At 38.8% G+C, this 25,398-nt stretch overlaps 3 protein-coding genes across 11 annotated transcripts in view; 2 read left to right on the top strand and 1 right to left on the bottom strand.

Annotated features, from left to right (window-relative positions):
- Nucleotides 1-1,448, top strand: part of MTIF2 (mitochondrial translational initiation factor 2) — a 42,563-nt gene extending 41,115 nt beyond the window's left edge. For all 7 annotated transcript variants that reach the window (XM_027131708.1, XM_027131713.1, XM_027131709.1 and 4 more), the window contains 2 exons: nt 518-658; nt 1,229-1,448. In XM_027131708.1, the coding sequence (XP_026987509.1) occupies nt 518-658; nt 1,229-1,401 (314 nt within the window). In that variant the 3' untranslated portion in view covers nt 1,402-1,448. The remainder of the gene's footprint in view (nt 1-517; nt 659-1,228) is intronic.
- Nucleotides 1,449-2,640: 1,192 nt separating this feature from the next.
- Nucleotides 2,641-5,324, bottom strand: RPS27A (ribosomal protein S27a). Its single transcript, XM_027131688.1, has 6 exons — nt 5,269-5,324; nt 5,108-5,172; nt 4,590-4,644; nt 4,097-4,182; nt 3,221-3,352; nt 2,641-2,838 (listed from the first exon to the last, which is right to left on the bottom strand). The coding sequence occupies exons 2-6, from the start codon at nt 5,153-5,155 to the stop codon at nt 2,689-2,691; spliced, it is 471 nt and encodes a 156-aa protein (XP_026987489.1). The 5' UTR covers nt 5,156-5,172; nt 5,269-5,324; the 3' UTR covers nt 2,641-2,688.
- Nucleotides 5,325-5,627: 303 nt separating this feature from the next.
- The window catches only part of CLHC1 (clathrin heavy chain linker domain containing 1), a 44,319-nt gene continuing 24,548 nt past the window's right edge, over nt 5,628-25,398 (top strand). Inside the window, exons 1-6 of one of the 3 annotated variants that reach the window (XM_027131686.1) lie at nt 5,628-5,742; nt 14,376-14,563; nt 17,325-17,455; nt 19,054-19,255; nt 19,371-19,483; nt 19,858-19,942. In XM_027131686.1, the coding sequence (XP_026987487.1) occupies nt 17,326-17,455; nt 19,054-19,255; nt 19,371-19,483; nt 19,858-19,942 (530 nt within the window). In that variant the 5' untranslated portion in view covers nt 5,628-5,742; nt 14,376-14,563; nt 17,325. Of the gene's footprint in view, nt 5,743-10,097; nt 10,452-14,375; nt 14,564-17,324; nt 17,456-19,053; nt 19,256-19,370; nt 19,484-19,857; nt 19,943-25,398 lie in introns of those variants that run through there. The other 2 variants (XM_027131684.1, XM_027131685.1) reach the window with 2 other exon arrangements.

The following is a 25,398-nucleotide window of genomic DNA, read 5'->3' as shown; positions in this document are numbered from 1 at the left end:
GTCATTATTGGAATTTGTTTTAAATTTCAGTCAGTAAAAAAAAATTAAGCTGACTCACAGAATTAGTACTCTTAAGTGTATATAAATTACCCATGGTGAGATTAAAAATAAATCAGGCAACAAGGTATGGTCCATTCAAGAAAATATATTGAGGGACAACTGAAAATCAGGTTTTCATGGAGCAGACAGGAATTATACTAATCTTATCAACTGATAGCATCTTCTATTGCATTTTATTCATCCAAAAAAGTGAACATTTCATTTATTTTTCATTCTTTTGGTAAGCACATGTAGTTTTGTTGATTTTCTTTTCCAAGAATACCCAAGGATTTTCATGTTTTTATTTCTAATATTGGCCAGGAAAGTAAAGTTGGTTAAGTTAGAGAAAATTAGGACTTTCTTGCACGAGTTTGTAATTTTTCTCACACCTTTAACTGTTACTCTGCCTAAAGTCAGAAATTATGTATTTCTCAGAATTTTTGTTTTCTGTATACTTAATGTTCTCTTCTTCCTAAAGGTGAGGCTTCTATACTAGCTACCTTCTCTATAACAGAAGGGAAGAAAAAAGTTCCTGTGGCCGGCTGCAGAGTCCAAAAGGGACAGTTAGAAAAACAAAAAAAATTTAAATTAATACGTAATGGACATGTTATTTGGAAGGGTAAGCAACATAAAACTCTTTCTATAATATCATATCCAGTCACCAAAACCTGATGATCCTGGGTAACTGAAATCTTTCATTCCCATAATCCTAGTTCAGGCCACTTCTTGCTAACTCATATCTGGCCTCCAGTCCTAATGACTCTCCCAGGATTGTTAGTCCCCAAATCTTTCTAAGGTTCTAAAAATTGGCCCCAAACTACCTTTCCAGCCATGTCTCTCCTACACTTGGATCCACATCATTATATTTTCATCCTTTCTTAACAAGCTTGTGCCTGCATCGTCTTCATCCTGGAGTAACTCATTCAAGTCCTGAGTATAACCCCTATCCCCTGTAAAGTGTTAACCTTTGAAAAGGGAGACAGTACTTTTCGCTACAAATCACATCTTGTTTATAGCAAACTTCATTTTTCTTTGGTTTCCCTGGTATTTCGTCCATCTTTTAACATGACAGGACTGTAAAATCTAAGAATTTCAGTGTAATTTTTTCCTTTTAACACCAGACTACAACTGCACTTGTTGGGTACTTATTTGAGTTATATGAACCATAAGTTTTTTTCTCTTTTTTAAGGCTCATTAATCTCACTGAAACACCATAAAGATGATATTTCAGTCATCAAAACTGGAATGGATTGTGGTCTTAGTTTGGATGAAGAAAAGATAGAATTTAAAGTGGGAGATGATATTGTCTGTTATGAAGAAAAGGAAGTTCTAGCCAAGACTTCTTGGGATCCAGGATTTTAAAATTGTATTAAAAATGTAAATAATTAAATGTTTTGCTTTATTACAGAGCAACTAGTTTCGTCTTACTAAAGGTAATAATTCACCACTCACTACTGGTCAGAAAGTTCTGCCGAGCATTAACAGGTGTTAACTGTCAAAATGCTACAGAATTAGGAAACCTTATTTAAGGACGCGTCCAAGTAGAAATCCTGGAGTAGGGAAAGAATATGGCTAAAGGGAATTGTTAATTATTGGTGTATCAGTGAATCTAATAATCAGTTTAATAAACTTCAAGTGTTTACTTTAGTTCATTGATATCAAGAAGCAAGCCTCCCTGAACTACGCTCCATAGATAAAATATGGTACCAGTCAAATACTGTGAAACCATTATTTTTCAGTGTCAGCAGTACCAATGAGCAAACCTCAGAACTTAAAATTCCAAAGAGGAGTTCACACTCAACATTAAAGGACTTTGGGTGATTTTTTTTTTTTAAACAGATCTTTATTGTTGTATAATTGCTTCACGATACTGTTAGCTTCTGTTGTAAAACAAAGTGAATCAGCCATATGCAGATGAATTTTTTAACTGGTAACTTGCGAGCTCTGCCGCCTTTAAACTTCCTTTGTAGGAAGCAAGGTCAATACATTGTAGCTTCTTTTTAGGCAAGGTTATAATACCAATTCACACAAACCAATGTTTCTCAATCTGGGGGTGGCGGAGGTTCCTCCCCACCCCTAGGGGTCATTTGGCAATGTCTGGATACTTTTGGTTGTGGGGAGGGGTAGTGTGCTACTGGCAGCAAGTGGGTACAGACCAGGGATACTGTTCATCACCCTGTGATATACAGCAAAGTCCCTACAACCAAAAATTATCAGTCAAAAATGTCAGTACTGGGGGCTTCCCTGGTGGTGCAGTGGTTGAGAGTCCACCTGCCAATGCAGGGGACACTGGTTTGTGCCCCGGTCCGGGAAGATCCCACAAGCTGCGGAGCAGGTGGGCCCATGAGCCATGGCCGCTGAGCCTGCGCGTCCGGAGCCTGTACTCCGCAACGGGAGAGGCCACAACAGTGAGAGGCCCGCGTACAGCAAAAAAAAAAAAAAAAAAGTCAGTACTGCTGAGGTACAAAGAAACTGACCTGTATCTAGACAGCTGGTATCAAATACAACATAATTCTGCCAAGTACAGGTTACCTAAGAAAATAGTGCGATCAATTTGATCTTTAAAACCCACTTTTAAAATCACTGAAATAAAACTCAACATTTAAACAGTAGTTCATTAGTTCATATCTTTTATTAACCAATATACAATCACTTGTCTTCTGGTTTGTTGAAACAATAGGTCAGACAACATTTGCCACAATAATGTCTGTCAAAGTGGCTGGCCATAAAAACTCCAGCACCACATTCATCTGAAGGGCACTCCCGACGAAGGCGACTGATTTTGCCATTCTCATCCACCTAAAAAGCATAAACTTGCTGTTAAGATAATCTTACAACATACTGTGAAGTCTAGCTTAAATGACTCAAAGTATTTAACCTTTTAATCACACAACAGTGATATTTCTTAGTACTTACAAACCGAAGCACCCCAAATTCTCACCAATAATTACTACAAGAAAAAAGTTCAGAGTTTTTAAAGCCCAGCCTTGCAAGAAGTGGACAGAGTTAAGACCTGAACCCAGATCTGACTTCAAAATCAGAAACTTAGTTTGGAATAAAGTACCTAGAGGTAAACCCCATTATATAGAGCTTATTCAAATACCAAACAGGAAAAAACCCCAAACTTTTATATTAAAGAGTTTGAAACCAGAGATAAATTATCTTTAATAATTTGGCTCACCTTATAGTATTTCAGGACAGCCAACTTAACCTTCTTTCTCTTATGCTTGTTCTTCTTGGGAGTGGTGTAAGACTTCTTCTTCCTTTTCTTAGCACCACCACGAAGTCTCAACACAAGATGAAGAGTGGACTCCTGTTATTGAACAGAGAACAAAACAGCCTTTAAAAATGGTTACATTAATGCTACTGCTCCGTGGAGAATGGACAACCAGCATCATGCACATTCTAACTGGATATGACAGGAAGTACACCCACACATGGGGGAGTCAGAAAAAAAGAGGTATCTGATTCCTATGTAAACTCTTGGTTCATAGACAGATTAAGGAACACATTAAATTACACCATGGAATGCAATATGCAAAATCTAAAACGTAGAAGACTATAGCAGCACTTCTCAAATGTCGGTGTATCAATCACCTGGGAATCTGCTAATCTAATGCTATTCTCCCCACTTTTTGAGTATTAGTCAAAATTTCCAAATTAAGATACAAATATTCATACTTAAGGGACTTCCCTGGTGGCGCAGTGGTTAAGAATCCACCTGCCAATGCAGGGGACACGGGTTCAAGCCCTGGTCCAGGACGATCCCACACGCCGCAGAGCAACTAAGCGCGTGGCCAAAACTACTGAGCCTGTGCTCTAGAGCCCGCGAGCCACAATTTCTGAGCCCGTACGCCACAACTACTGAAGCCTGTATGCCTGGAGCCCATGCTCCGCAACAAGAGAAGCCACCGCAATGAGAAGCCCGCGCATCGCAACGAAGAGTAGCCCCCTCTCGCCGCAACTAGAGAAAGCCCACGTAGCACGACAAAGACCCAACACAGGCAAAAATAAAAAAATAAATTATACTTAAAGGGCTGCTTTCCTCCAAACAAACCTTTTGAATGTTGTAGTCAGACAAAGTACGTCCATCTTCCAGTTGCTTGCCAGCAAAGATCAGTCTTTGCTGGTCAGGAGGAATTCCTAATGGGAAACAAGTTGAACAAACAAATTAAGTGACTGCAAAACAAGCATATCTGCTCAAGATTTATAATCTTGAATCAAATAAATGGTACTAACATCCATCAGTGAGTTCTTACTACAGAGAAAGTGTAATTGTAAATGTTTAAACGGTTTATCTCATTTAATCCTAATACATGTTAACCACTTTACAAATAAGTATACATGTGTAAATTAACTAACACGTCCAAAATCACACACGTGAAAAGTACTACAGCTTGGCTCCACGCTGATAAACGTCTGTCTACTGTGTTATTCCAAAAGCATTTTTGTCAATCTGACCTCTTCCCACCCCACAAAGAGCAGGTATGTCTAGCGCCTAACAGGGCCTCTGCAGGTTAGTTTTTCTGAATCAGAAAATGTTAACTTGCCTTCCTTGTCCTGGATCTTGGCCTTTACATTTTCTATTGTATCCGAGGGTTCGACCTAGAAGTTTTGAAGTGCAAACGTATAGGTAACACCATCAGGAACTAGAATAATCGCTCCATTCAGTTGGAAAGTCATCAGGGAGCCGAGGCGGTGGGGGCTGAAACCTACCTAGTAGAGCCCTTGGCTCACGCAGCTGGAGACAGGCTCCCCGGCGCGCACGCTCCCTCCCCCAGCCCCGGGCGGCGGCGGCGGCCGGGCCACACGTGCTCGCGCCCACCTGCGGGGGGCGCTACCCTCCCGCCTCGCGACCCCGGCAGCGGCTACCTGGCGGGAACCACCAGAGGCAACAGATTCGGACTTTAGGCATCGGAAACCTGCCCTAATCCCCAGCTCAATTACGGCCAAGTTTTAGAACCCAGGTTCGGAAACGTATTCTAAGGCGGAAAGCAGCGCGCGTGCCGAAACCCGCCTCAGGTCCCCCTCCTTCACGCCGCGACTTCTCCCACCGCCTGGCCCGTACCTCGAGAGTGATGGTCTTCCCCGTCAGGGTCTTCACGAAAATCTGCATATTGGCGGCGGTGCCACCTGAGGGTGAGGAAAAGGAGGAAACGGTGACGTTGGGGACAGAGGAGGTGCGACGGCAGGCCGCGGGCCGCAGAACAGCCGAGAGTACACACTCACCGCAGATGGCGGATCCGAAAAGAAGGGCGTCGTGCCGGCCCACGGGCTTTCCCGGGGCCCCCGCGGAGGCCCCGCCTCCTAGGCGGCCACGTCAAGTGCCTGAGTGCTGTCGCAGCGGCTGTCCAGCCACGTGCCAGACCAGGTCGTGACCTCATTTCTCCTTCCGGTAGCCTGGCTTATTTCTCACTTTAGCTTTCAGAACGCTCTTGAAATAGCAGATTTAAGCAACTTAAAAATGTCTTTAAAAGAATTTTCCACCGTAGTTGACGTGGCTAAGAGGGTCTTTAAAAGGGGGTGGGGTTGAGGGGGCCTCATGAGGAAAACGGAGGAAATGGAAGTGTCTTCTGGGAATTGTAGTTTTCCGCTGCTTTCTTTTCTCTAGGACTACTCGTCCCAAGATGCAGTTCCACAGCCCTGGGCTCCCTAGATACTATCGCCTAACCCTGGCGTCGGGATTTGGAGGAAGGGGTTAAGGTGAGGAGGGAGCAAGGGTGAAGCGCAGTAATGGTTTCGGGGAAGGTGGAAACGGGTCGGAAGTGACTAGGAGGGAAGGTTAAGAGGTTGGGGAAGAGTGGGGGACCGAAAGTGTCATCACCCACTTACTGAGGCGGTGAGGGGCGGATGATCAGCGATCTACCACCAGACGCTCCCCTGGGCCTTCAAGGGAAGGGCACACCTGTGGCCACTCCAGGCAAGCTGAAAGATAGGTGGTATCTTCAAAACCGCTTGTCCGTCCTTGTCTCGGCCTGTACCCCCTCCCCGCCTTCAACCCCGGATGTTCTCCTAGTTTAAGGAAGATTCTGTCTTATATGTCACTACGCAGTGTGAAACGGTTTAATATGTTGAAAATCTCTGGAGTTTTCAAATTTTCAAATGAGGCCACATGGGAAGGAAACCCGCGGAAAGGTTTATTTATTGTAGAATTTCCAAGTTTGGAGTTGGGAGTTGTGGTGAAAGTCCTAAGAGGAAGTTTTTGGATTATGGGTGGGGGGCTGTCCTGGCAAGGCGGGCGAGTTAACTCCCTTCCCCTGGCCTTTCGCCGCTGCGCAACCACAGAATCCTGTGCGTGCACCTTCCTAATGTCTTCTCTCTTTATCTCTCTGTGCCCTCCTCTCTGCATCTCCATCCCCAAATTCAGGTTCCTTAATTTTCTCTGTCCCCAGTTTTTTTCTAACCCACCGTCACTTTTGCCTCCAACGTATAAAAAGTAAAAATGATTATGTCATTAATGCTACTTCACCTTCAAGATAAAATCCAAATTCCTTAGTGTGATAGCCTCTGCCTTCCTTACAGCCTCGTCTGCCAAACCCATTACTCACTTATCACTGAGCTAATTGAAGTTCCTGACAAGCTCTTTCATGCTTTGGCGCTTCTGAAGAAAACGTTTCTTCTCTGTGGAACGCTCTCCTACCATATTCTGCCGGGTAATCTCCACCTTTACAAAAAAAACTCCTCGAAAGACTTGTCTATACTCATTGTCTCTAATTCTTTTCCTTCCATTGACTGAACCCACTCCTATCAGGCTTCTGTCTCCACCATTCCAGTGGAATAGCTCTTGTAGTTACTGATCACCTCCGTGTTGTGAAATTCAATGGTCATTTAATCTTATTTGACCTATCAGCGGCATTTGACACAGTTGATCATTTCTTTCCTCTTTGAAACACGTTCTTCACCCGACTTCCATCTCTCTTCTTCCATCTCTCTGGATGCTCTTTTCCAGGCTGTTTTGTTGCTTCCTCTGTATCTACCAGGCCTCTAAACTTTGGAGTGCCCCCAATGCCCAGTCCTTGGACCTCTGCTTTGTTGACATTTCCCAGATCATTTTCCATTCTGTCTCATAACTTTTAAATGTCATTTATATGCATATAACTTATAAACTTATTTCTCACTCAGACTCACCTGAACTTCAACATGTCTAATAGGGAGGCCCAAACTCCTGATCTTATGAAATTGATATTCCCATCTCATAAATGGCAATTTCATCTTTTCAATCGCTGAGGCCAAAAACTTTATGGTCATCCTTGACTGTTCTCTCATACCCACATCGAATCCCTCAGCACATCTTGGTTTTACTTTTAATGTATATGCAGAACACTTTGCACCGTCTCTGCTACCACTCTGATTCAAGCCACCGTTATCTTTTGTCTGGACTATTGTAGTAGCCTCCCAGTAGCTCTTCTGGCTTTGACTCTTGTCTTCACAGAGCAGCAAGAGCAATTCTTTGAAAATGGAAGTCAGTTGTCATTCTTCTGCCCACAGCTCTCCAATGGCTTTCATCTCTCTCTGAGTTAAGCCTAAGTTCCTATAAGCAAGGCTGTCACTCCCACACTGGAATGACTGGAGGCCACAGTTCAGCTCATTGTTCCTCTTGCCACGTCTTCCCAGAGAAAGGAGCATCTTTTTCTAACCTGCACAAAGGTGCCCCATGGGCTGGTAGTGCTCCTACCTTCAAGGCCCTATAGTCTACGTGATCTGGCAGCTACCTCTCTGGCCTCATCTTTCTTCTCTCCTTTTCTCATTCTCTTCTAGTCTTCCTGGCCTTCTTGCTGGCAGATATGCTATCCTGCCTTGAGGCCTTTGGACTTGCATCTCTCTCTGCCTCAACCACTCTCCTCCCAGGAATCTACATTACCTGCTTTTTTCAGGTTTCTGAAATGTCACCTTATCAGTGAGGGCTATTCTCTTTCCTGACTTAATGCCTTATGTAAAATGGCACCCTCCTACCTTTCTTACTCTCTATACCCCTTTCCTTCTTTTATTTTTCCCCATACAACTTACCCCCATCTGTTATACTGTTTTTTACTCCTGTGTCTTCTGTCTCATTACTTGAATGTAACCTCTGGGAAGTTAGGGACTTTGTTTTGTTTAGTACTATATCTCTAGTGTCTAGAATAGCGGCAGACACACAGTAGGTCCCCCCCCCCATATACATATATTTTTTTGCGGTACGCGGGCCTCTCACTGTTGTGGCCTCTCTCGTTGCGGAGCACAGGCTCCGGATGCGCAGGCTCAGCGGCCATGGCTCACGGGCCCAGCTGCTCCACGGCATGTGGGATCTTCCCGGACTGGGGCACGAACCCGTGCAGGCGGAGTCTCAACCACTGCGCCACCAGGGAAGCACCCCCCCCCCCAATATTTATTGAATAAATAAATGCAGCACAGATTAAGCATTGTCCTGGATGTTGTTTCATGAGATGTTTTCCCTAATATTTCCCTGCCCTCTCCCACAGACTAGTGAGGTGCCCCTCTGGGCTTTTGTAGCCCGTTGTGCCCACTGGTCACACTGCCTTCTCTGCTCTGTGGCAGAGGTTCATTTAACTAGAATCAATACTTGTCTAGGAGCCCTTGTGACTTGTTTCCTCTGTATCCCTAAGTGTCTAATTTGAATGAGTGAGTGCAAGGTAATCTGAGTTGTTCTGTGTAACTCAGTGGCATTTTGTAGATGCTGAGAAACAATCACTTTAGCTGTGTTCGGATTTGAGGGCACAAGTCATGTCTTCTGAGCAGACCAGATTATTGCTCAGTGATTACTGATTAATAATCAACTTTCTTTTTTTTGGGGGGTGGGGTGGGTGGTGACATCATGTGCTCTGCTAGAAACTGTATTATGCACTGGAATGCATATGGGTGGGGAAGGAAGATGGGGAATGAGAACATTTTGGTTCCTGATCTTATCAAATTTAGAGCCTACTGAGAGAGGTAGAGAATATAACCAGAATTCTGAGTAATAATATCATGATAGAGGAAGTGCACAGTACATGGGAGAACATAGCAGTTGCACTTGATCAAATTTAAGGGAATCCAGGGCAGCTTTCCTGGAGCTGTATAGGCTGAGATCTGAAAAATAAAGCCAAGTAAATGTGAGTGGAAGTACTGTGTGTATCTTATGGAGGAGAGGTGAGGATGCGGGAAGGGAGTGCAGGGATGGGGAGAGAATTATGCAAGACCCTCAGGTAAGAGAGCAAGTTTATAGGAGCGTATGGGGGTTATGAGGAGGACAGGGACATGAAAAGACTAGATTTGGTCAGAGAAAAAGTCCCTGGTTCCTATAGGGCATTCATAGACTAAGGAAAGGAACTTGGATTTTATCCTAAGGGTAATAGGAAGCCACTGGTGTTCAGATGTGACCACCCATTCCCCAGTGATCACACCCATTCCTTCCTCCTTTGACTTTTATCTTTTACTATCTGAAATTACTTTTTTTTTTTTTTTCCCATCTGCGCTGCTCGGCTTGCAAAATCTTAGTTCCCCGACCTGGGATTGAACTGGGTCCACGGCAATGAAAGCGCTGAGCCCTAACCACTGGACGGCCAGGGAATTCCCGGAAATTACATTATTTATAGTCTGTCTCCCTTAATAGATTGTAAGCTATCAAGGAACCAGGGACTTTATATTATTTATAACTGTATTATGCACTGGAGTGCATATGGGTGGGGAAGGATAATGGGGAATGCTGAATCTCTAGCTATAAAACAATGCCTGGCACTTAATAGACACTCAGTAAATATTGGTTGAATGAATGAATAAAAAAATTGATTTCTTATTTAGGAAAACTGTTGATCCATTTATGGATTATTGCTTTGTTGGAACTACTTTATGTTCACTTATAATTGATTTCTCATTATCCAGTTCATCAATATAAAGATAAATTAGGTCTTTTTTTTTTTTTTTTTTTTTGTACGCGGGCCTCTCACTGTTGTGGCCTCTCCCGTTTTGGAGCACAGTCTCCGGATGCGCAGGCTCAGCAGCCATGGCTCACGGGCCCAGCCGCTCCGCGGCATGTGGGATCTTCCCGGACCAGGGCACGAACCCGTGTCCCCTGCATCGGCAGGCGGACTCTCAACCACTGCGCCACCAGGGAAGCCCTAGATCAATATTTGACTTAATTTATTTTAAGCTTTAGATTAATTGATGGTCTTTTTCTTTCAGGCTTATAAAAGTTTTGGCTTTGTTGCAAAAGCAAGTCAAGACTTTTCTCTGGTGAACAGGTGTGCAGGCTGTGACATATGTCTGTCCAAGAAATAAATAAACATGCAGTTCTCCCTCCTATCATTAGTAGAAGTGACAAGGAATTTTTGGAAAGAATGCAAAGATACATAATTACAGAAACTGAAAGAGTGGGCTGTAATGAGGAAGGACCTGCTGATGAATATTACATCATATACCGAAACGTTTTTGATAAGGTATCATAATGCTTTAAGACAACAGATTTTTTATGTAGTAGAAATGGTCTATCTTGACACCTAATATTCCTGCCTTAGTAACACCACTGCTTGTTTGACTACATTCCATTTGTCAGTTTTGAGAAGTTCATCCAATTTGTCAGAAAGGGATGAATGGGGAAAATGCAGTGCTGGATTTATATTACTAGACAGTTAATGAGAGTTTCAGTTATTGTAGCTTAAGTGCAGGCTATCAGTTTTTGAGCAACAACCTAGCTGTGCCCTCTGATATCACTTTGACCTTCCATCTCAAATCATTATCTGATTTGTTAGGAATTGGGCTGTAAGCATGAACCTGGTAGTTCTTTGTTGTTTTGGGTTGGTTTGTGGTATAATTAAAATCTTGGTTTAGATTTGATCTAGCATATTAAATTGAGACTCCTTGTAGATTAGAGGTCTAGATAGGCATGGTAAACAAGGGGTTTAACTGCACTGAATGTTGGAAATATGGAGGTAAGAAAATGCTGTGGCTTTATGTAACATTTGATTTTGCTTTTCAAGGTTCTAGAAATACCTGCTTTTCCTTAACAACAATTGCAATATGGCCACCGATCCTCATTTTTTTATCTCACTTTTTTTTTTTACCCACGTAAGATGCCCTGACAGTCAAATCAGTGAAGTCAGCACTCTTTCCTCCTTACCTAGAAGAAATTATTACTTATGTGAAGACTTCTGTAAACTATTGGTCTCTGAGTAAAACAGCCATAGGCAAAATAGGAACTCAGTGTTTTGTTTAAATTTTAAACATTACACACTGAGTCTTATTTCTCCTCTAAATAAAAATATAGTGCCTCACTCTAAGGAAAAGTGAACACAAAGTAGTGATATATACCTACAAGTGGAATTAAGAAAATTGATGCTTATCCATAAAAGTATAAAATGGAAAAAATCTTTTCTTCCTTTTAAGTCATCTGGAAAATCTGTCTTTTGGAACTGGTACACTGGCAGATTAGCTTCATTTTATAAGTTGTTATGATCAATGAAATTGTTTTGGTGTTTTAGTCATTAAGGAATGTATTAGGTGAATATTTAAAGGTACTGAAGGTAGTGTATTGAATAGGTTTTATAAATATCAAGAATCATGCTGAGACTCTACTTGTGTGAAATCAGCAAAGGAAAGTTATCATAATTGTAACATACTTATCTTTGCATGTCTAAATGCTAACACTTGTCAGAAGTTTTCTTCCATGAAGAGCTCTCTGCTTTAAATTAGTATAGTTATAGTGACGTCATTTTGGAGGAGCTTTGGTAAATTTAATTCTTAGAGAAAAGACATGGGATTAAATAAAAGATAATTTCTGTATCTTTAGTCCTTTTCTCCCTACCCCCCAGGATTTCCATTTGGACTGTTTGTACATTGTACAGTTATAAATGGTACATTTGTACATTGTGAAGTATCCTATTCTTCAGTACTGAGAGGGGATCTGAAATAGAAATCATTTGGTACTTAGAGAAACTTTTATTCTAGCTTCTCAATAAGATAATCTGCCTTTCCATTTTCATGTTATTCCAACACATTTGATTGTTAATAAACTATTAATGCCTGCCTTCTCTAATCTTCCTTCTCGGAAGGATCTGGTTGGGTAAAAGATGAAAGTGTCAGCTTGCATCTCTGAGTACTTAGAACCAGAGAACAAATACCAAATTCTGTTTAAAATCAAAGATAGAGGATTTGGCCTAGAGAACCATGCCTAAATCAAAGCAAGGAGGACCTGAGGCTGTGTAACAAGAGTTGAGGGTACGTTGCAGAGAGAGCCAAGGACTTAGTAAGCAAAGGACTTAGTAAGCAAAGAAAACCAAAGCTAGGAAGAGTGAGCTTCAACAGATAAGGGTGAATTATGGAGGTAATTGGACTCCAGAAAGTGACTGGCCTTTTGCATCCTGGTAGCGTGTTGTACAAATAGTGTATATTCGTGTGTAGGGGCTGAGGTGGAATGGATACCATTCCTCCTCTCCCTCAGATCCCTGTACCTGGTAAGGATGGCTCTGTTTTGGGGGGAGTTAATGGAAACCTTAATACCGGAGTCTGAAACTTGAATCCCTAGAGGCCAAGAAGGTCATATAAAAGAGTTAAGTGTACTGGCTTTAACAGAATAAGGAATCATGGGGATGGTGGTAAAATGAAAAAACAATCCAATCTAAAGCTCCAGCTGATTACTGCCATTAAGGAACGGGGGTTCCACATTGGTAGATTTTTCAGTTTTCAAGAGAACCTGAAAATTTGGGTTTGGGGTGAAATTTCCTAAATTTTAAAATATTTTGTAGACCAAGCAAAACTGTTCTACCTCTGGCATACAAGTTTCCCTCCTTTACTTTAATGCATTTTCTGTGCATTCTTAAAGATTCTATGGGTGTTCTGAAATCTATTTCTTCTAGCAAAACCATATGGGAGCTGATCATGATGTTACTACAAGTCTGTTTTCTATCCATCAACATATCTGAGTTGTTTTGAATTGTTGCAGCACCTCATAGAGGCTTGTGGAATAGAGGATGGCCAGGAACCGTGGGGTATTTAATTTGGAAGACCACAGATTAATGACCTCTATTTTATTGAAAGTTGCTGGGTGGCAGTCCTTTGGGTGGTTAGGTAGTATGGTCATGTCAAAAAGATGACCAATATCTCCCATTCAGATATCCTTTCCTGGTGCTTGGCATTGAGCAATTATCTCCTTATACCATTTTTTTTTTGGCCGCATGGCTTGCGGGATCTCAGTTCCTCTACCAGGGATTGAACCCAGATCATGGCAGTGAAAGCATCGAATCCTAACCACTAGACCACCAGGGAACTCCCCTCCTTATACAATTTCTTGATAGACCAGATGTCTACCTGGATAATTTTTTCTAGGTATTTTCTAGCTAACAGTGTGGTATACCAGAGACTAGAGATATAGTAAAGGTAGAAAGCCTAATTGTATCTTTCAGAGAAAACTGTGGATTGATCACATCTATTCTTTATATGCCTTGACACCTTCCAAAATCCTTGTGAGCAGAATTTGGCAACCATAAATTATTTTTAATTTTTTTTGTTTTTTAACTTCTTTAAAGTACTCCTTAGTTATTATTGTTTCTTTGTGTGGGTAATGCCTACACAAGATTAACCAGGAAAAAAAAAAAAGAAAAGAAAAGTAAAAGAACCAATAAGAGTACACAGTGGAAAGTCTGGTCCTTCTCATCTTAGACCCTACTTCCCTTTCCTTCTCTGTAGGTTTCTGTTTTCTTCTATTAACAATCCAGAGATATTATGTAGGTTTCCTTCTCTGTAAGTTTCTGTTTTCCTTTCCTTCTCTGTAGGTTTCCATTCTCTTCCATTATCCTTCCAGAGATATTATGTACTTAAACACCATTGTAAACCATGAATGTAAGGTATGAAGGGTTTTCTCCAGTTGCACTTGACATCTTGGGATTAGAAATGCAGTTTGGAATTGAGAGTATTGATCAGCTAGTTGGAGCAGATGGGTTAGAAAAACAGGGAAGAGAAAGGAGTCCAGGATTTTAAGGTCTGAATGAAGTCCTTCAGAGACTAGACTTGGAGGTAATGAGGGACGATATGTAATGGTATTTAAGAGATCCAGAATTGAGATAATTAGATCTGGTATTGGTTTTATCTGACCTCATATAATGTATGTGTTAATTCCTAGTAGAGCAAAAAACATGGTTTTTTTTCTCTCTCTCATATTTAAGCTCACAGGATTGTAATGATTCACAAAGAGCATATATTCAGTAACAATTAACTGTCTTTAATAGTGGTATTTGCATATGAATGCAAGCTCAAATTTGTAAAATTTTAGATTTATAATTGCCCATCATGTTTCATTAAAAAAAATCTATAATCTGTATTTGCAAGTCTTTTGATCCATAGTCTTCTAGAAAAAAATCATATTTTAGGTAATAGAGTATGTCACTGCATACAAATCCATTCTTACTTCAATCAAAAAAGAATACGATGCCTTTATTGAGACAATAAAGAAAAGCCAGAGAACTGCATTTCATCTTCATGGAAAACTTAAAGTTTTGGCAGGAGAGCCCACAGCATTGGTATATCATAGGAAAAGAATAACTCAACTTAAAGCAAAGTAAGTATATTAGTAAGTAGCCCAAAAGTGATAATTGTTACTCTGTTATGTTAACTAGCCATTGTAACTATAACCAGTGGTTCTTACTCTTTTTCAATTTCAATTTTATTTTAAAGCCATGTTTTTATGTTACCCTTCTTATTGAAATTACTATATTTTTACTTGAAAAATAATACTAATTCTGTTTGAGAATTTTATAATATCTCTTAGGATAATTGGAGGCACATTGTAGTATCATAAAATGAGGGATACAGATAATTGCTCCAGGTGATTTCTTGCATGGAAGGTTTAATAGTACAATTTCATGATTACCATCTGAAATAGAGCACTTAATGCTCTGATGCACAAAGATAAATAACCTACTGGGAGAGGATAAAATGCTCATTCTTGCTAAGTAGTCTCAGATTTTCAGTGTTCCATTTGGTAATTGATGGGTAAATTATTACAGATAATTTCAAGTCAACCTGGAAAATTATGTAAAATTTGACCTCCACTTCTGGTAATGTGGCTTGCTAGATGTTGGGATAGATCTTCCTATTGGGAAAATATGCTACATAAGATGGTAAAGAAATTTTTTTCCAAAAGTAACAGGAAGCTGACAGGGCAGTGACAGAAATATTAGGGCAAAATCATAACAGAAGACAAAAGATAGAGAAGCACTAAAACTTCTTTGACCCTGAAAGCATTTATTAAAACTAGTGACCATAAGCTTTAGTTTTTAGTCTGTGGCACAGGGGTACAAAAGACAGAGCCCAGGATCTATCTGCCCAAGGGGTGTAGTCTACTGGGAAATCCTCCCCATATAAAGCCGGGATGATAAAGGGCTACACCCTTGAAGAGTGAACAAGAGGTAAACTGCTCCACCTTTGAGGACTGCATGTAAAATTGCCTTCTGCTTAGCAGACTGCTAACAGATCCAGGGCTTATTTTGGGGGTGATGAAATGTTCTGGAACTAGAAATGGTAGTATTTGCACAGCTCTTTGAATATGCTAAAATTCACTGAATTGTATACTTTACAAGGGTGAATTTTAAGGTATACGAACTATATTTCCATAAAGCTATTATAAAAAAACCATGGAGGACAGAGTGAGAAAGTTATATTATTATGTCTAATCACAACTCAAAGAGAAGAGAATATGGGACAGAGACAATATTTGAAGAGAATATGGCTGAGAATTTTCTAGAACTGGTGAAAGATATCAATTCACAGATTCTGGAAGACCAAAGAATCCCATTGTAAGTAATAAGAAATACTCAACTAGATTTACTGTAGTGAAATTGTCAAAGATAAAGAAATCATAAAAGTAGCTGTGGATAGGAGCAATGACTGGATACCTTCTCATCCATGTTGTAGCATGTATTGGAGCTTAATTCCTTTTTATAGCTGAATAATATTCCATTGTTTGTATGTACCATATTTCATCTACTTATCAGTTGATGGGTACTTGAGTTTTTTCCACCTTTGGCTATTGTGACTTGTGCCACCATGAACATTCATGTACAAGTATCTGTCTGAGTCCCTGCTTTCAATTTTTTCGAAAGTCTGTTTACTTTTAACATGTCTTTCTTCCTAAAGCATAACTATTTGGATGAAAGCCAAGGATATTTTATTTCCACAGTCCCTCTTTCATAAATACTGCAAGCTCCTACTCTGAGCCATCTGTAGTTACCAAGAACTCTATATAGTAATCAGACTTAGGTAGCGGTTATCTACTGACAAACTTGTTTTTAATTTACCAAAACTCTTGTAACATTTATGTAGCTAACTGATTTTAATCTATTATTTCCTCCCTGGGCCAAAATATTGGTGATAAACTAGGAAGTAAATTTCAAATAATGCTTAAAAGAAGGTTTTATTTACTTCTTGGTCTTTAAAACCTCCATTTCTGGATGAACTCAGTTTTATCTCAAGATGCTATCATTCCTCTAGCTCTAGAATCAAAATTAATAGAGTAGGCTGAATAATGGTCCCCAAAGAAATAGGTCCTAATCCTGGAAATGTTACTTTGTTTGGAAAAAGGATCTTTGCAGATATGATTACATTAAGGATCTTGAGCTAGGGAGATTATCTTGGATTATGCAGGTGGGTCCAAAATACCATCACAAGTGTCCTTATACAGAGAGGTAGAGGGAGCATTGACACAGACACAAGGGGAAAAAGCATCATTACCTCGGAGGCAGAGATTGAAGTGATGCAGCCACAGAAGGCCGGCAGCCCTTGGAAGCTGGAGGAGGCAAGGAATGGATGCTCCCCTAGAGCTTCTAGAGGAAGCACAATCCTAAAAACACAAATTTTGGCCCACAGATACTAATACTGGACTTCTGGCCTCCAGAACTGTGAAAGAATAGATTTCTGCTGTTTTAAGCCACCAAGTTTGTGGTGATTTGTTATAGCAGCAACAGGAAACTAATACAATTACTTAACAAAAATAATTTTTAAATTGCAAAGGTAATTTTCAACTAAAGGGAATAGACATAGTACTTTGCGGCTAGATTATTATGTTTAATACTTACAAATTTCCAATAAGGTTACGAATCATAGGCAGTATAAGATTTTATTGATGCTTTGAAAGAAAATTGTTCCTCACTTGTGAGGTTAGTTAACTTCCTAGGCATTCTTTTGTAAACTTCCGTCTACGTTCATAACGGTACAAAATGATAATTAGCCAAATTAAAGTAATAATTTAACCTGTTTTACTTTGAATTGTATGATTAAATAATTCGTTGAAAGAAACATAAAAAAGCCTTTCTGTTTTTCAGGATGAGGCTTATTGAAAATAATTCCTCAAAGATTCAATTGCAAATAGATGAAATGAAACAACTTAGGGCAGAGTATGACACAAAAGAACAATGTTGTATTTGCTGCAAAGATCCTTCAAAACCTATTCCAGGTACAGTATTTTGTTTAAAATATTTGAGAGAAATTCCAACTGTTTCCAGTTACACAAATTAATATATATGTGTTACCATGTATATATCTTCCAAGTATATCGGGACTTTAGCCAGACTTTACAAACAGCTTTAGTCTGGCCTCTAGGTACATACAAGGGAATGAGAAAACTTAACAACCCTAAACGATTGAAAGAGTTCCAGTCTGGCTGGATTATATAAAGTATAGTACAGTGGCTCTTAAAGTGTGATTCCTACATCAACATCAGCATTACCTGGGAACCTGTTAGAAATGCAAATTTTTTTGTCCTGCTGCAGATTTACTCTGTCAGAAATTCCAGGGATGGGAGTCGGGGTCGGGTGGTGGAGCCCAGCAGTCAGTGTTTTAACAAGTTCTCCAGGTTATTCTGATGCATTTTATAGTTTGAGAACCCATGAAATATGTGAAAAAACTGTGGTACGTAAAGTTATGGTGAATATTGTTGATTCACATTGATGTCAGCATTCACTGATTCCTCATTTTCAGCCAAGCCACATTTTAAGAAATTGGAGTATATCCTGGAATTCCTCCAGAATATTGAGAGATTTGTATGATGAATGGATAGAGGAATTGCAAATATACATCCTGGAGTAAAGAAAGACTTTGAGAATAGATAACTGCATTCAAAACTTTTCAAAATTCCAACTAGTGTTTATCCAGAGGCAGAATCAATAAGTGGAAATTTTAGGAAGTCAGATTTGGTTTCAATGGAAGAAGCTATGTCTTGAGATAATGAGCTACCCCACACCAGAGGATTTTAACTGAGGTTGAATGATCATCCTATGATTGATTGAAGCAGGGACTAGATTCACTTTCAAGTATAAAATTATGACTAGCAGACTACAAATAAGATACATATGATTAAGTACAAAATAGCTGACAAATTGATTAAATGCTGAAGGGATACAGGGTGTAAGGGAATGACTGAAATTGATTAGGGTTAATCCAGGGGGGTTTCTTGAAGAGAATTTTGAGGTGTGCCTTTAAAGGCAACAATTGGTCTGAATGAGAATGAAAGTCATTTGAAGTGTGTGTGTATGTGGGGGGCAGTTATGAATAATGAATAGAGGGGACAATGACCGAGGGAGAAAGGACTGAAGATTTGGCAGGCATTTATAAACTTTGCATTGGAGAGAATAAACAGATTACCCTGGGGTTAGTTGTAGTAGACTAATGGAAAGTTTGGTTAGGGAAAAATCATTGAACAGGAATCCTGAATTATTAGGCAAAAGTTCTTGGTGTTACTGAATAAGATTGATATTTAGGGGTTTGCAAGATGTGGTGATGCGGTCCTGAAAATTTTTTTTCTTAAAATGCTAAGGTTTGGACCATCAGTCTTCACTAAGTCTTCATTGATGATTTGTTTAAAACTACCAGCCATTTAGAAATGTATGCTAATTCTGTTTATGTTCAATAATCTTCAAGTTCATGCTACAATTTCTTAATTTAATTATTTCTTAACATAGCCAACCATCTGACCTATTTTGCTAAGACTTGCTGTTTGAGCACAAGAGTCCCACACGTGGCTTGGCTTGTTTGATTTGTTCCCTTTTCCCTTAGGCATGACTCTCCAAGAATCTGTCAGTTTAGATGCTCTCACTAAATACTTGAAACATCTTGAAGATAAATATGCAGAAATTGAGCAACTTATGTCAAAAAAATATTTACCAGCTCAGAGGAAGGCAGATCTAGATGAGGAAATGATTGTGGTATTAGAACGGCGAGATTTAGCTGAAAATCTGAACAATGAATTACAGTTCCGGTATGAAAGTTGAATATATACTTTTTACAGTTTGAAGCTTTTATTTGTGTTTATTTTAAGATTCCACTATTTGATTTTAGGTTCAGTATATTGTTAATGTTTTTTATCTTTATAGTCATCAAAGACTGCAGATTATTTCACAGGCACTTACTTTGTGGGTAAAATCTGATATGAGCAGATCATTTCAAGACTTCATGGAGCACATTGAGAAAAATAAAGATTTACACGGTAGAGGATCTATATTTATTAATTAACATGAATAATGGGAAACATTTTTTTTCTCCAGAAAGCTAAAGAATGGGGATTTTCCTAGGCTGAGTTTAAAGAAACTAAAAATGTACTTACTTCTGTTAGGTCTCTGTTACTCTGTGGGCTTCTTCCTTCAACAGCTGACAAATAATTGGTAAAGAGTAGACTTGGTTAGCCAAGGAGAGAATACCTGAAAATAAGGAAGAAAGGGATGGGGAAGCTACTCAGTTTAGGAAGAGGTTGGTGCTATTAGAAACTATAGCATTAAGTTGTTGGTATTAAACATTTATATGTTTGTTATTTTCTATTGATTGATAACCTTAAATATCCAGTGGTGCTTTCAATATTTACAGGTGAACAAGGCATTGTTGAGGAACTACTTGAAGATGACCCAGGCAAGGCAAAAGAAGCTGAAATTTTGCTGTACTATGTTGAAAGGCAAATATTTAAAAAGCTTTTTGATTTTCCTTGTTAAGATATTATAGCATTTATTTAATATTTATTTAAAGATATTAAATGTTTCACATTTATGTTGCATCTTTTTGAGTTGTAGTCTCTAGGTTTTGTATTTTAAAATTCTACTCTAGTAGACAAATTAGAAAATAAGCTAGAATTTAAAAAAATAGATTCTTTGTGGAAAAAATACCAGATTGATGGTCTAGGAGATTTTTCAGAGGTTATAGGTGGATTGTAGTGTTAAGTTTTATTTATATTTTTATATTTTATATTTTTTTATGACCTTGTGTCAGATTATCCTAGCCAATTTAGTCCTTTTTTTCTCATTATTTCCATCCTATGACATATTAGGAAGGCATATTTCCCTCTAATACTTATTAAATAATTATATATATTTTATAGTAGAGAGTTAGAGATCTAAGACTTTATTCTTTAAGAGGTTAATTCATACGCTATGAGGCCAGTATGTAGTGAATATATGTAATATTCCTAGTCTTCTATGTTAAATAGTTTTCAGCTGTTGATTTGCTTGTTGATATGGTACAAAAAAGGGGTAAAGATCATTTTGAGGAGCACCAAAGCCTGGATTATTTCCTTACACCTCTAAGTCTATCAGCTTCAGATACGAGAGAAAAACCCTGGTTGAGGTTAAAAGTTTTATGTAATTTGCTTAATGTTACTTTGGTGTTTTTCTCCTCTGCGGTTCCACATTCATTTGCAACACTCTTTAAATCCTGTTTGCCATAGTTTTTTTTTTTTTTTTTTTAACATCTTTATTGGGGTATAATTGCTTTACAATGGTGTGTAAGTTTCTGCTTTATAACAAAGTGAATCAGTCATACATAAACATATGTTCCCATATGTCTTCCCTCTTGCGTCTCCCTCCCTCCCACCCTCCCTATCCCACCCCTCCAGGCTGTCACAAAGCACCGAGCCAATATCCCTGTGCCATGCGGCTGCTTCCCACTAGCTATCTACCTTACTACGTTTGTTAGTGTGTATATGCCCATGACTCTCTCTCGCCCTGTCACAGCTCACCCTTCCCCCTCCCCATAATCTCAAGTCCGTTCTCTAGGAGGTCTGCGTCTTTATTCCTGCTTTACCCCTAGGTTCTTCATGACATTTTTTTTTCTTAAATTCCATATATATGTGTTAGCATACGGTATTTGTCTTTTTCTTTCTGACTTACTTCACTCTGTGTGACAGACTCTAGGTCTATCCACCTCATTACAAATAGCTCAATTTCGTTTCTTTTTATGGCTGAGTAATATTCCATTGTATATATGTGCCACATCTTCTTTATCCATTCATCCGATGATGGGCACTTAGGTTGTTTCCATCTCCGGGCTCTTGTAAATAGAGCCGCAATGAACATTTTGGTACATGAATCTTTTTGAATTTTGGTTTTCTCAGGGTATATGCCCAGTAGTGGGATTGCTGGGTCATATGGTGGTTCTATTTGTAGTTTTTTAAGGAACCTCCATACTGTTCTCCATAGTGGCTGAACCAATTCACATTCCCACCAGCAGTGCAAGAGTGTTCGCTGCTTTTCTCCACACCCTCTCCAGCATTTATTGTTTCTAGATTTTTTGATGATGGCCATTCTGACTGGTGTGAGATGATACCTCATTGTAGTTTTGATTTGCATTTCTCTAGTGATTAATGATGTTGAGCATTCTTTCATGTGTTTGTTGGGAGTCTGTATATCTTATTTGGAAAACTGTCTATTTAGGTCTTCTGCCCATTTTTGGATTGGGTTGTTTGTTTTTTTGTTATTGAGCTGCATGAGCTGCTTGTAAATTTTGGAGATTAATCCTTTGTCAGTTGCTTCATTTGCAAATATTTTCTCCCATTCTGAGGGTTGTCTTTTGGTCTTGTTTATTGTTTCCTTTGCTGTGCAAAAGCTTTGAAGTTTCATTAGGTCCCATTTGTTTATTTTTGTTTTTATTTCCATTTCTCTGGGAGGTGGGTCAGAAAGGATCTTGCTGTGATTTATGTCATAGAGTGTTCTGCCTGTATATTCTTCTAATATTTTGATAGTTTCTGTCCTTACATTTAGGTCTTTAATCCATTTTGAGCTTATTTTTGTGTATGGTGTTAGGGAGTGATCTAATCTCATACTTTTACATGTACCTGTCCAGTTTTCCCAGCACCACTTATTGAAGAGGCTGTCTTTTCTCCACTATACACTCCTGCCTCCTTTATCAAAGATAAGGTGACCATATGTGCGTGGGTTTATCTCTGGGCCTTCTATGCTGTTCCATTGATCTATATTTCTGTTTTTGTACCAGTACCATACTGTCTTGATTACTGTAGCTTTGTAGTATAGTCTGAAGTCAGAGAGCCTGATTCCCCCAGCTCTGTTTTTCGTTCTCAAGATTGCTTTGGCTATTCGGGGTCTTTTGTGTTTTCATACAAATTGTGAAATTTTTTGTCCTAGCTCAGTGAAAAATGCCAGTGGTGGTTTGATATGGATTGCATTGAATCTGTAGACTGCTTTGGGTAGTACAGTCATTTTCACAATGTTGATTCTTCCAATCCAAAAACATGGTATATCTCTCCATCTATTTGTATCATCTTTAATTTCTTTCATCAGTGTCTTATAATTTTCTGCATACAGGTCTTTTGTCTCCTTAGGTAGGTTTATTCCTAGATATTTTATTCTTTTTGGTGCAGTGGTAAATGGGAGTGTTTTCTTGATTTCACTTTCAAATTTTTCATCATTAGTATATAGGAATGCCAGAGGTTTCTGTGCATTAATTTTGTATCCTGCTACTTTACCAAATTCATTGATTAGCTCTAGTAGTTTTCTGGTAGCATCTTTAGGATTCTCTATGTATAGTATCATGTCATCTGCAAACAGTGACAGCTTTACTTCTTTTCTGATTTGGATTCCTTTTATTTCCTTTTCTTCTCTGATTGCTGTGGCTAACAGTTCCAAAACTATGTTGAATAAGAGTGGTGAGAGTGGGCAACCTTGTCTTGTTCCTGATCTTAGTGGAAATGCTTTCAGTTTTTCACCATTGAGGATGATTTTGGCTGTGGGTTTGTCATATATGGCCTTTATCATGTTGCGGAAAGTTCCCTCTATGCCTACTTTCTGGAGGGTTTTTATCATAAATGGTGTTGAATTTTGTCAAAAGCTTTCTCTGCATCTATTGAGGTGATCATATGGTTTTTCTCCTTCAATTTGTTAATATGGTCTATCACGTTGATTGATTTGCATATATTGAAGAATCCTTGCATTCCTGGAATAAACCCCACTTGATCATGGTGTATGATCCTTTTAATGTGCTGTTGGATTCTTTTTGCTAGTATTTTGTTGAGGATTTTTGCATCTATGTTCATCAGTGATATTGGCCTGTAGTTTTCTTTCTTTGTCTGGTTTTGGTATCAGGGTGATGGTAGCCTCATAGAATGAGTTTGGGAGTGTTCCTCCCTCTGCTATATTTTGGAAGAGTTTGAGAAGGATAGGTGTTAGCTCTTCTCTAAATGTTTGATAGAATTCGCCTGTGAATCCATCTGGTCCTAGGCTTTTGCTTGTTGGAAGATTTTTAATCACAGTTTCAATTTCAGTGCTTGTGATTGGTCTGTTCATATTTTCTATTTCTTCCTGATGCAGTCTTGGCAGGTTGTGCATTGCTAAGAATTTGTCTATTTCTTCCAGGTTGTCCTATTATTGGCATAGAGTTGCTTGTAGTAATCTCTCATGATCTTTTGTATTTCTGCAGTGTCAGTTGTTACTTCTGCTTTTTCATTTCTAATTCTATTGATTTGAGTCTTCTCCCTTTTTTTCTTGGTGAGTCTGGCTAATGGTTTATCAATTTTGTTTATTTTCTCAAAGAACCAGCTTTTAGTTTTATTGATCTTTGCTATCGTTCCCTTCATTTCTTTTTCATTTATTTCTGATCTGATTTTTATGATTTCCTTCCTTCTGATAACTTTGGGTTTTTTTTGTTCTTCTTTCTCTAATTGCTTTAGGTGCAAGGTTAGGTTGTTTATTCGAGATGTTTCCTGTTTCTTAAGGTAGGATTGTATTGCTATAAACTTCCCTCTTAGAACTGCTTTTCCTGCATTCCATAGGTTTTGGGTCTTCGTGTCTCCATTGTCATTTGTTTCTAGGTATTTTTTTATTTCCTCTTTGATTTCTTCAGTGATCACTTCGTTATTAAGTAGTGTATTGTTTAGCCTCCATGTGTTTGTATTTTATACAGATCTTTTCCTGTAATTGATATCTAGTCTTATAGCATTGTGGTCGGAACAGATACTTGATACAATTTCAATTTTCTTAAATTTACCAAGGATTGATTTGTGACCCAAGATATGATCTATCCTGGAGAATGTTTCATGAGCACTTGAGGAAAATGTGTATTCTGTTGTTTTTGGATGGAATGTCCTATAAATATCAATTAAGTCCACGTTGTTTAATGTGTCATTTAAAGGTTGTGTTTCCTTATTTATTTTCATTTTGGATGATCTGTCCATTGGTGAAAGTGGGGTGTTAAAGTCTTCCTACTATGAATGTGTTACCGTCGATTTCCCCTTTTATGGCTGTTAGTATTTGCCTTATGTATTGAGGTGCTCCTATGTTGGGTGCATAAATATTTACAATTGTTATATCTTCTTCTTGGATCAATCCCTTGATCATTATGTAGTGTCCGTCTTTGTCTCTTTTAATAGTCTTTATTTTAAAGTCTATTTTTTCTGATATGAGGATTGCTACTCCAGCTTTCTTTTGGTTCCCATTTGCATGGAATATCTTTTTCCATCCCCTTACTTTCAGTCTGTATGTGTCTCTAGGTGTGAAGTGGGTCTCTTGTAGACAGCATATAGATGTGTCTTGTTTTTGTATCCATTCAGCCAGTCTGTGTCTTTTAGTGGGAGCATTTAATCCATTTACATTTAAGGTAATTACCGATATGTATGTTCCTATTCCCATTTTCTTAATTGTTTTGGGTTCGTTATTGTAGGTCTTTTCCTTCTCTTGTGTTTCTTGCCTAGAGAAGTTCCTTTAGCATTTGTTGTAAAGCTGGTTTGGTGGTGCTGAGCTCTCTCAGCTTTTGCTTGTCTGTAAAGGTTTTAATTTCTCCATCAAATCTGAATGAGATCCTTGCTGGGTAGAGTAATCTTGGTTGCAGGTTTTTCTCCTTCGTCACTTTAAATATGTCCTGCCAGTCCCTTCTGGCTTGCAGAGTTTCTGCTGAAAGATCAGCTGTTAACCTTATGGGGATTCCCTTGTGTGTTATTTGTTGTTTTTCCCTTGCTGCTTTTAATATGTTTTCTTTGTATTTAATTTTTGACAGTTTGATTAATATGTGTCTTGGCGTATTTCTCCTTGGATTTATCCTGTATGGCACTCTCTGTGCTTCCTGGACTTGATTAACTATTTTCTTTCCCATATTAGGGATGTTTTCAACTATAATCTCTTCAAATATTTT

This window comes from Aethalodelphis obliquidens, unplaced genomic scaffold (genome assembly GCF_003676395.1).
Source record: "Aethalodelphis obliquidens isolate GAN/ISIS:26980383/991018 unplaced genomic scaffold, ASM367639v1 scaffold40, whole genome shotgun sequence".
Classification (NCBI taxonomy): domain Eukaryota; kingdom Metazoa; phylum Chordata; class Mammalia; order Artiodactyla; family Delphinidae; genus Aethalodelphis; species Aethalodelphis obliquidens.
Note: the sequence above shows the minus strand (reverse complement) of the source record. Positions and strands in the feature narration are given on the sequence as shown.

What these genes read in the sequence shown, in the direction of transcription:
- RPS27A (XM_027131688.1), bottom strand. Translation starts at nt 5,155, where the DNA reads ATGCAGATTTTCGTGAAGACCCTGACGGGGAAGACCATCACTCTCGAG. An exon ending in CAAGATCCAGGACAAGGAAG is followed by an intron (nt 4,183 to 4,589) that starts GCAAGTTAACAT and finishes GTTTCCCATTAG; the next exon opens with GAATTCCTCCTGACCAGCAA. An exon ending in CTGTCCTGAAATACTATAAG is followed by an intron (nt 2,839 to 3,220) that starts GTGAGCCAAATT and finishes TATGCTTTTTAG; the next exon opens with GTGGATGAGAATGGCAAAAT.